Raw genomic sequence first — 11,232 nt, forward strand, 5'->3', positions numbered from 1 at the left:
ATATATATATATATATATATACACACACACACACACATAAATACATACATACATACATATATGGTAACTGAAATCTCACTGTAACTTACAAAATACTGGAAATTATGCATTTATTGGTTACTGTTTAAGCATGATAAAATAGGAGATAGAATATTCATAAGCACTTTCACATCTATATTACCACTAAATCCTGACCACCCAAGTTTATTGAGTTGGATACAACTTTGTATACAGCCATATCATAAATATTTTCTCTCACTTTTATAAAGTACTTTAGACAATTCTTGTTCTAAACACTGTACTGTAAAGAAGCTGGTAAATTCTACCCTAATGTGTTCTCAGCCAGGATTTGAATAGTTTCTGTAGGATACATTCACTTATTGACTTATTGGATCATCTCAGACTTTCTACAGAGTCATAAAATAACCATTTTATAATACTTTAGACAATTGTCATTGTAACAGTTATACTGTCAACAAGTTTATAAATCCTACCCCACCGTGTTTTCGAAGCAGGAAAATTTCTGGGAATTGTGCCGCATGAGCTTATTTTGATTTGATCAAACTAAGTAAGGAGCACCGATTCATTGCTTTATGTTTGGCAGGTTTCTACTTCAGCTGCTAACAGTAGAATAAACTTAGGAAATAGGTGTGAAAAGATTACAAGAAACTCTGGAACTTTGTGATCCATACTGAAAAGGGACAGACAGTACTATTCATTTTGTTTCATCTAGTTCAGTGGTTGGCAATCTATGACCTGAAGGTAACCGTGTGACCTGCAACAATGATTTAGCTGACCTACCAAAAGTTGGCTTCACCGTTGCAACTCGTGAGGGCACAATTATTGCGCAGTTCTTGGCTGTATGAGAAGAACAAAGATATTAAAGGAAAGAGTCATGGCTACAGAGAATTCTAAGATCAATTTTAGGAAAACATATTCAAGCTGGTTGAACTATATGTGATAACATTTTTGATCATAATGCTTCAGGTGTACTATGCTGTCATTAGTCATGAGATTCCTTGCTTGTCTGAAGGAAAATGCCATGTGTGAAATATATTGGTGTTTTTATAGGTTTTGAGGTGAGTATATGGCAAATTATTTATATTTACAGGTAAATAAGAGTTATATATATAAGTGATGGTAGTATTTTATTTGTGACAACAGAACAGACATGTAGGCTAGATAAGTTGCTTCATTTCTTTTTCACTGCCATCATGGCTGCAGGGTGCCAGACTTAATGACGTATGCATCGCCACCTCGCAACTCGCATGGCTGAGGCTGAACAACATGTAAAAATGTACCAAGAAATTCATTAAATTATGTGTTGCAAAATCAATCAAGAACTGTTTATTTTTGTTTTTAAATGTATTTGGTGACTGAATCATCTTGTTTGTTTTTTGAAAATAATTAATTTTGTTTGTTGTATGTAAATAAACATTCACTTAAACAGGTACTGATATTAAGAATTATGTGACTATCACTGACCAAAAACAGTGCTAAATTTTAAAAATATATATATATAATTGACCCATGATCAAAAAAGGTTGCTGACCACTGGTCTAGTTTCTAAGTCAGCTTCTAACAATAAACTTACTACAGAAAATAAGTGTGAAAGGGTGAGAAGTATAAACTCTTTGAAACTTTGTGATCAATACCATACATTTTATTGCACATTGCCAGCAGCTTGTGTGTTTCACTCTTCGATACAGTAACATGAGCTGCACGTGTGCTGTGTGATTTCAACTTGTGTCGGGGTATTTATAGTCAGGCATGGTTCAAAGGTCAAGAAAACAAAAATTAATAAACATAAATAGCTGTATACTGTTATGAGATTTAAGCTATTTAGAGTAAACATTTGTGGTTTCCTGTTTCTAAAACAGAAAAAAAGGTAATTTAGAATTATTTCCTAATTTTTATGATGATTATGAGGTTGGTCAAATCAACCATATAGAGTTAATATTGATAAAATAACAGATCAAATATAAAGTTTTATCCTATTAAACGTTTGATAATTATCTAGAAAGATATTATAGATTACGCAAATGAAACTTGATAAATTTCAGATAAAGAAAAGTATTTTTAATCTTAAAATCAAAATTACTTTGTATGTTGGATAGTCAACATTCTGAAAGAAAAAATTCATGAGCAAATCTTTAATAAAAAAAATCTTAATACTTAATTTAAAAACCTGATATTTCGTGTATGAAGGCCTTGTAATGTTTACTATTCATCTGCATTTTTTTCTTCTTTACACTAAACACAGACGAATTGACCCTTGAATCAATCTCTTGGAACTTTTGGCAGCATGTTGAGCTTTGGGTCACTTTCTTTCAGCATTACATGGCCATCTAGTTATCATCCACATGGACAACTCCACATTTGTCCCCTATTTCAATCACTAGAAGGGCTCTTGGTTTTTTCTCTGTTTCCACTCTCAACCCTCTCTTTTGGGCTCATTCTCTACAAGTATAGCTGGTGGTTTGTCATATTACAGGTGCCCTAAATCTTGTTGTTGATTGTCTATTAAGGTCTAGCAAGATGTTGGCTATGAAGTGGTCCCTTAATCCTTGGGTTTTCAAGTGGCTTTGCTATTGTCTGGGCACTCCTCTTATAGATGCATTTGCCACTTACCATAACACCAAACCCCCTTTATTGGTCTCCTATTTCACATCCATCAGATCTAATGGTGGATGCATTCAGTCAGGACTGCAATGAACTTCTCTTCTATGCTTACCCTTCTGTTCATCTTCTCCCTCTTGTTCTCTCTCTCTCATTGGGGACACTCATTCTGGTAACTTCATGTTGGCCAGCTCAACTGTGGTTTCTTCTGTTGAACCTTCTCCAATCCTCAATGCCTCTTCCTTTCTCTCATTATCTTCTTTAACTTTGTTTCTCCCTTTCCCATCCAGATGTGTCATCACTCCAACTTCATGCGTGAGTTTTGTCTGGTCTTTTGCAAGATGTTCCAGACTCTTCACATGCAGTCTTCATTCTTTCTCTCCTTCTTGTTCTTCTGTTCCCCATCCTTTAGAGTTTTTCACATGGCTCTTCATCGAAGGATTATCTATATCAACCATTGCTGCTTACCTGGTGGCTTTCTTTACTACTTTCTGTTTTTCTGTTACTGTCATGTTTCTCCTCCTTGGTCCTCACTATGCTATTCCATTCTTTTCAACACTTTCATCCTCCCTTTCCTTCTACTTTTCCCAATTGGAAACTGACTGTTGTCCTCTACATCTTTACCCTTCTTTCTTTTGCAGCTTTGGTTTTTGCTCCTTGTACAATCTATCACTTAAATCTTTTTCCTTCTCCTTTTTGCCTCTGGTTCTCAGTGTTTTGATGTGTATGCCATTGATTCTTCCTGCATTCTTTTCCATCGTTCCTATATTATTCTCTAGCTTGATTGTGCTTTTCTACTTAAAATGTCTGTGGCACATGTAAGAGACAAGACATTCAGTCTTTTATCTCTCTCATCTATTTTTCACTTTTATACTTGCTCCAATCCTGGTGCCTACTCTGTTCTATCTGTGCAGTCTGTTATTTGGCCCTCACCACTCCTTTTTGGGATTCCCATCTCCATTCCTGATAATTCCTCTTCAACTTGTGATATTTCTCCCATTACCCTTTCTGGAGAGTTTCATCAACTCATTTATTTAGCATATTTTTCATTGTATGAAGGTACACATCGATGTTTCCAGGTGACCTCTCATCAAATCTGACACCTTACTTTCTTATTGGCTGCTCACTTTTGTTGTCCATTGGAGTAGATTGTTCAGGCTGGCATGTGGATGACCCCTCACACTTTCATTGCACACAGTCTTTACCATTTCGCCATTTCTTCTTCATCAGGCTATAGGCTGCCTTCAGTTGTCATTCTAAATATATCTTACTGGCTCCGACTAGGTAATTTCTTTTTGTCTTACTTTTCCAGGGCCCCTCTCATACCTCACTGGATCCTGCTCAGTGGCAAGTATTGCCTGATAGGGTATACTTATCCTAAATTTGCACAATGTTGGGCCTTGAAGGCATGATATAGCCTCCCTTATTAGATGGGGTGTTTCACTAGACTACTAGAGGTCCCTTCACTGTGCATAATTTTCTAAACAAGGCCTGATCTTACCCACTCCTTGACTATCGTGAGTAAATCAAGAAAGGACAGCTGCTCATCCTCCATACCTAGCTGAATAAAGTGGTGTTAACCTGCTTTTAAAAATAGGGTTGTCTTGGTTAGCCATTGCAATGTTTTATGACGTTGTGCTCCTTCAGGTTCCCCAATGCGCTTTCACCCCCTTTTTCTTCTAGCAGAGCACGGGAGTCCTTACCACTCACCAGTTCCTAGTTGATGGGATGGTGGACCATGGAAGATTCCTTCTGAGTGTGACCAATTCCACTCAGTAGAGAGTATGGCAGTGGTGTTCTGTTGGTGTAGATGGTAGGGACTCTCCTCTTATCATTCACCGGATGAAAAAGACCCAATGCTGCCTGGTTTTGGACTGGAATTGACCCACCACATACAGTTCAACTTTCTGTTCTGGTGTTGGATAGGTGCAGGACCAGCCAACATAAATCCTCACTCATGAAGATAGTTGGAACCCTCCTCCTACCATGGACTGGATGAAAAATACCTAATACTGTCTGGTTTTGGATTAGAGTTGACCTACCATGTACAGCTGGCTTTTCCTGGTTCTACCACTGCCTAGATGTTGGGTTCCCATATGGTCTGGTGTTGGATAGGTGTAGGACCAGCTAGCATGAGCACCCTCAGGGTTGAGAAATTCATGCAGATCCACAGTTTCCCATGAATTTTGTGTTTTATGGGTCATTCCTGTGAATTGTGTAAATTTGAGGAGAAAATTTCAGGGGGGGGGGTAGGCCTCTGTGAGTCTTGATGAGTCCTAAACATGGTTTGTTTTTATATTGTGATCTGTTTTTTACAGTCTTTTACTAAATTGTACCTGTTTATGGGACTGCTTTGCTAATGATATTTAGGTTAAATTCAGTTCTGAATCACTTCTAATCAAGGGGCTTTATGGAGTACCCATTGTTGTAACTTTCGAGCATTGATAGTGTCTGCTAAAATGTATCAAGTTTTGAAAAGAACTGATGACAAGGAACACCATAAGGTTAGAGAGATTGATAACAATTGTAGAGTGACTTGGAGGTGGGCATGGATGGATAAAGATTTTAAAATCAAACTGAAAAACATGGAGGGTGAGACAGTGAATGAGCAACACGTTTTTCACAAATTCCTGACTCCTTGTGCAGCAGTTTGCTATATTTGTCAAAATGTGGCACCCATGGTATCAGTGTATTAAAAGACCACATTCAGTCAAAATGCCTCAAAAAGTCAATGCAGGCCACCGCTTCTAACCACCACATAACAAATCATTTTACACAGCTAATGTCAAAGGAGCCACCTACTATAGGCAATGAAGCTACCGCTATATCTATAACGAACCAGCAGTTCCAAACAATTTCAGCAATTTGATGTGTGACAGAATTTCCACTGCATCTAAATGTACATGTCTAGTAGAGTAGGTATATAATTTCCCCCTTCTCCACTTAACCCTTTCACTGCAGCTGGGACGTATATTTCCCATAGCACTGGGAAAAATACATCCCAGCTGCAGTGAATGGGTTAACATACCATTATGATTTTCTGAGCAGGTGACTCCAGGGAGTGGCTTTAATAGCATTTTTGAGTGTGAAGTCCTGTCATTTAGATTTATATGAGTAACAGAAACCCCCATTGGGACACTGCCTCTGGATCACAATGAAGGCCTGCAGGCTTCCAGTGATTTTTCTCATCTATTCACATCCCTATCCTTAACTCCCTCTATTTGCAGAATGGCTGTTCCTTTTCCCCTTCTGCTTCACAGGGATTGAGGTAAAGATGGTAGGAACCCTCCTCCTACTGCAAATGACATGAAAAATACCTGATGCCGCCTGGTTTGGGACTGGAGTTGACCCACCATGTGTGGTCTGATGCAACCGAGCCACACTACACCAATTTGATAGATAACTCATCTAGATAACTTTTGTATTAGTCCCTTCATCACTTCAGTGTAGGATTTTAGCTATATGTGAGAGGAGGTAAGGTAATGTATTTGTGATAAATACTTACTTCTACTCACACTTTCCACCCATCCTCTCCACTTCTGGTGCACCTTTTCTTGCCTAGTCTCGAAGTGATGACTGAATTAGCAATATAGAGGGAGTCAGCTGCACTAGGAGGATGTATTGCAGTCCTGTTGGTGGAGGGTTGTTGCATGCTTATTTGCATGCAACAGTGCAGTAATATTGCATGGAAGCACATTATTTTAGGTAGGAGTTCAAAGCTAGTAGCGAGTGAAAATTGTGCCTAAAGAGGGCAGCAATGAATTGGGAAAACTATATGTGAGTTGAGGTAACAATCAGAAATACATTTTCAGTGTTGGAAAATCTTAACTTTTAGTTACAGTGTCAAACATCAAAATTGTCAACACACTAGAGCAAGGGGTGATTGGAAAATATTTACAGCACAGTCCTTCATAGAATAAGTCTGAAACTTCCAACCTAGACTTTTGTAAAAATATATGCTTTGTGCTATAATAAAACAACCAGTGTTAAGCAGTGCAATAATTAATGTTCAAACTGTTATCTGTTCTACAAGAAACCATAATTACATGATTGCATGTATTCCCATCCTTTTCAAAAGCAGTAGGTGTAATAAATATCACTACCCAAAATGCTAAAGAACTTACTTTATTTGGTATTCTCCTGAGTGCCATTACCACCGTCTAAACTACCTAATATAAACATTGTTCAAGTCTAGTTGAAATAAAGAAACAAACTGTGCCTGTTAGAATCCCCTCATCCCATTAATGTACCATTGATAGTCTGAATTTCATATAATTGGCTCATATAATAAGCTTAGCATTTCTTGTTGCAGAAAGGAGGGGCTGTCAAGAAGGGAGTTAATGGTAAGCCTATGTGATATACAAGTAGAAAAAGTTAATTTATAAATAGAACTTGTTTGTTTTGTTATTGTTTTTCATAGCTTAATATTTCATGCTTCGCAAATTAAAGCATTTGTAAGTTGCTAGGTATAATTTTTAACAAGTGTTTTAAATGATTTATGCATAAGAATTTACATACTGACTGTTTGAATTTTTCTTTAATTCACACTTTATGCGAGATGTATTTTAGAATCTGAAAATACAAAGTGTTGGTTAAATTTGCTGTAAGGAAAACAGAAATGCACAGCTAATGTTTTGGCTATGTTTTGATTTTTTCTGTATTACCAATTCTTTAGAGTTGTGTAATGAATATTTTTTTTGTTCATCGTTCATTTAATATTTAGGTTTGTTTTTCTTTCTCATCTACTGTATTTTGTGGTAGATTTATAAAATACAATTTTATATTGATTTTTTAATATTTTAATTAAGCTGTGTAAGAATGTAAACTTATGCAACATTCATACTTATGTTTCATTTTAAGGTCATGCTATGCAACAGATGAAAATGGCACTTCCATATGATGTAAGTTAGAAATTATTCTGATTTGAAATCACTTACATAAGCTAAGGCTGATATGCACTATCAGTATTATGGTTATTTATAGCAGTTATAGAAAATCCTGTTTGTTGTGCTAAAGTTTATCTGGTTTAGTAATTAGATGACATGAAGTTTGCCAACCATTTAGTTTTGTAACTAATATGCAGAAATTGCTTATGTATATTAATTACTGTACTTTCGTGAAACACTTTTAAATAGCTACGTGAAAGCTACAAGCCATTCAAACACATTGTTATTGTTAATTATAGTTTTGTAACTTTTAACATTCTCTTATAGAATGAATAATTTTTATTGTTTTTTTCTTGTAAAATTGACTTCCTTAAAATTAAACATTTACCAGAACCACTGCTTAGTTTTAGCCTTATATAATTTTGTGTGTGTATTCTCAAGTAGTTTTCCATTTCAGATACCTAGATGTTTGCGTCATCAAGAATTACTTAGAAAATTATATCAGTTTTCGGAACTTTACTGCATAATATTCATCTAGAACTATCAGAGTTAACTTTAACTCCAGGAAACATTTTGATGATTTGTACTGACATTCAATAGAAACTTGCAAAGTGGGTTATTTAAACAGGTTGGTTAAAAAAAGTTTGATGGCAATTCATGCATACCATAACTGATTCCTTTAAATATAAACAAAAGAAAGAACTTTTCTATGTTACATTCAGGACTGCGCATCTTGCCATGATTATTTGCCTGAAGTGTGTAATAGAAATAGTTTTACACATTTCTTAAAGTTAACATTATTTTTTTTCAATATGAGGGTATAAGTTAAATAGTTATTGAGATAGATATGGTTGTTTTTCTTTTTTAATATCCTTAAAATTTTGTTACGCATATTATATCAAATTTCAACATATGATGCAAACACATCCATTTATTGTATGGAATAATGTTTGTTACAAGTGCAGGTACTTTCAATTTCAAAGAGATTTCAATGCAGCTAAATTATGTACAGTACTACCTGTTTATGTCAACACTGTTGAGCCCATATAAATTTAGTTGGCCTTATCATTTCAAGATGGCAGTGAGTCACATGTAGCAAAACAACTAATTTGAAAAAAACAAAAACATTTTATCCTGGATTAAAACAATTTGTTATGGTTTCTGTGCCCATGACTGCTTTATTGACAAATCATAATGTATACAGTAGTCTCGCTTAGATACGACCGACTTATCTGCTATGATAAAAAAAAAAGTCGCATCTGCATAGACAAGTTGTAATAAAATAAAGTTGTACTCAATATCAACATTATAAAGCAATTAACATAAAAAAAAATCATATAAGACGTATCGGAGAAAATTTCTCAGCCACAAATGCCAAAAGCCCCAAAAACATTTAAAACTGACAAAAAATAGAGGACTTGTACAACAATGAAAAAATCATCTGCACTTTTCTATTGCTATGGTTTGAAATTGCCTTCAGAAGCACTTATTACGCATTTTGTTGACATCAACTGTTTTTCGTTTAACCCTATTGCCCCGGGTATTCTTTATTTTGCATGACACAAGGTTTTATTGTCTTACACTCAAAATTTTATTGAATTACTTTTTATTTATGTTATACCAATTAGAATAGCATAAAATCTCAGCTAATAATCCATATTTTAATGATATACAAGTTTTAAGTTCTTATTTCTACAAGACAATATTTAAAAAAATTCTAAATTTCCACTAGTATGACCCATGTCATCATCCCTATTTCATCCATCACTTCTCGAAAAAGTACAAAATTAAACGTAAATTACTCTCTATAAAACGTTATTGCTCAGACAAACCATAGTTTTTATGGTCTTCAATTTTGTTTGGTTACAGAGCTATCAAACAGAAAATGTGACCCTTCCTGTCACACCCACCTGTCACATCCTCTCTTTCAGAATTTGTTGATAGTTCTCTCTTACATTTCATTATATATTACCTACAACCAATAGAAGGTCAAGGTTTTCATCTTTTAAATGACGTATTGTATAATGTTGTGTTCTGAACAGAATATCGTCAGTTTCACTCACAGTACAAGATTCGTTCCTGTGGGAAAGTTAACAACTAGCTTGGGTGAATTTGTTATGGCTCATGTCGCATAGTTAGAAAGCCAGAAAAATTTTGAGAGTTAGTGGAATTTGTCTACTTTTTGCAAGTCTATATTCTTTGGTGCATTATTTAACTCTTTTTAGCACAGGCTCATTTATAGTTTTCATGCTATAACTTTTAAATTAGTAAGTGTATCTTAATCAAATTTGGCAGATTATCAGTAAACATTACAATGCTTTCATACACAATATTTTATTGGGTCTTAAGGTTTGTAAAGCAGTTTTTCTCGTGCCTTTTTTTTTCTTTTCACAAGTTGCCTATCCAACATGCAAAGTAATTTTCATTTTAAGATTAAAAATACTTTTGTGCATCAGAAATTTTTGAAATTTAAAATGCAAAATCTTCATAACGTCCAGATACTTATGAAAGGTTTCTTAAGAAAAAACACTTTATATTTTATCTGTTATTTTCAGTAATGAATTTCCAAATGGATTTGGTCGATTTGACCAATCTCATAACCATGTTAAAAAAATTAGGAAATAAATTTAAATTATACTTTTTTCTTTCTAGAATGACTACAGATTGTAACACGAAAACATGAATGCTTAGACTGAATAGCTTAAATCTCATAATATACATTTATGTGTATATTTATAATTTTTTTTTGAACTTTCAGCTGTGTCTGGCTAACAGTACAGAAGCTACAATGATGCTGCTCATGTGCACTGATGTTACCATATCCAATAATATTAAAGTGACCTGTCTGGGCTGTGTTGTAGTAGACTAGTATTTTTTAAAATAGTCACATTTCAATTATTACATATTTTTATGTATACTAGATTATTGCTATTTAGAAACAAGTTCTTAAACTTATTTTTCTTTAAACATAGAACAGTAAATAAAGAAGTAAAGCAAACAATTATCTCTTCTAGTTATGACCTTTGTACTTGGTTACTGTTTGACGTAGGTTGCTAAGCTTTTTAAAATGTTGCATGTGGAGGATATGAAACAAAATTTTTAAGTTTTATATATATACATTTAAATAACTAAAAAATCATAAATTACTACATCAATACTATAGAATTCCACTATAATTTATCAAGCTTAGAAACTAAGATGTATTTTAGTCCAAAAAAAAATGAAATTTCAAGCAGACTAAAGACACACCCTACCTCGTTGAAATATTGGTTCAAAAGAAATAAATAGCACCAAGCCCGTTAAAATGGCTGAGAAAGCCACTAGGTGGACATTCTGAGCTTATGATTGGTTATTCATGTCATATATAGAAGTAAGTGTACATAAGGGAGGGTTTCTAAAAATGGGAAGATGTGGGCTGGGTGCCACTGTGTTTGATTTATTAAATGAGCAATATCTTAGCAAATAGAAAATAAAATAAGTTCTTATTTTATATTCTAGCTTATCAATATCAGTAATTTAAGTTTTTAATTCTTACAAAACTATAGACTTACTATTTTGACTTCACAAACATCCAATCTGAACCAGTGCTGCATTCAACATACCACGTGACACACAAATATCAATGTTTATCTGTCTTTTATTAATATTTGCTTTTAAATTAAGAAATTGAGTAATGTATAGTACTAAAATTTGAATAATAATCTACAGTTTGATACGAAAGTTATTT

At 34.3% G+C, this 11,232-nt stretch overlaps 1 protein-coding gene across 4 annotated transcripts in view; it reads left to right on the plus strand.

Moving 5' to 3' along the window:
* LOC106465790 (metal-response element-binding transcription factor 2-like) overlaps positions 1-11,232 on the plus strand; it is a 107,401-nt gene that overhangs the window by 53,143 nt on the left and 43,026 nt on the right. For 3 of the 4 annotated variants that reach the window (XM_022393723.1, XM_022393726.1, XM_022393725.1), the window contains 2 exons: positions 6,932-6,962; positions 7,480-7,520. The exons of the other annotated variant lie outside the window; for it this stretch is intronic. In XM_022393723.1, the coding sequence (XP_022249431.1) occupies positions 6,932-6,962; positions 7,480-7,520 (72 nt within the window). The remainder of the gene's footprint in view (positions 1-6,931; positions 6,963-7,479; positions 7,521-11,232) is intronic. 4 annotated transcript variants of the gene reach the window in all.

The sequence above is a fragment of the Limulus polyphemus genome, unplaced genomic scaffold (genome assembly GCF_000517525.1).
Source record: "Limulus polyphemus unplaced genomic scaffold, Limulus_polyphemus-2.1.2 Scaffold2052, whole genome shotgun sequence".
NCBI classification, from domain to species: Eukaryota; Metazoa; Arthropoda; class Merostomata; order Xiphosura; family Limulidae; genus Limulus; species Limulus polyphemus.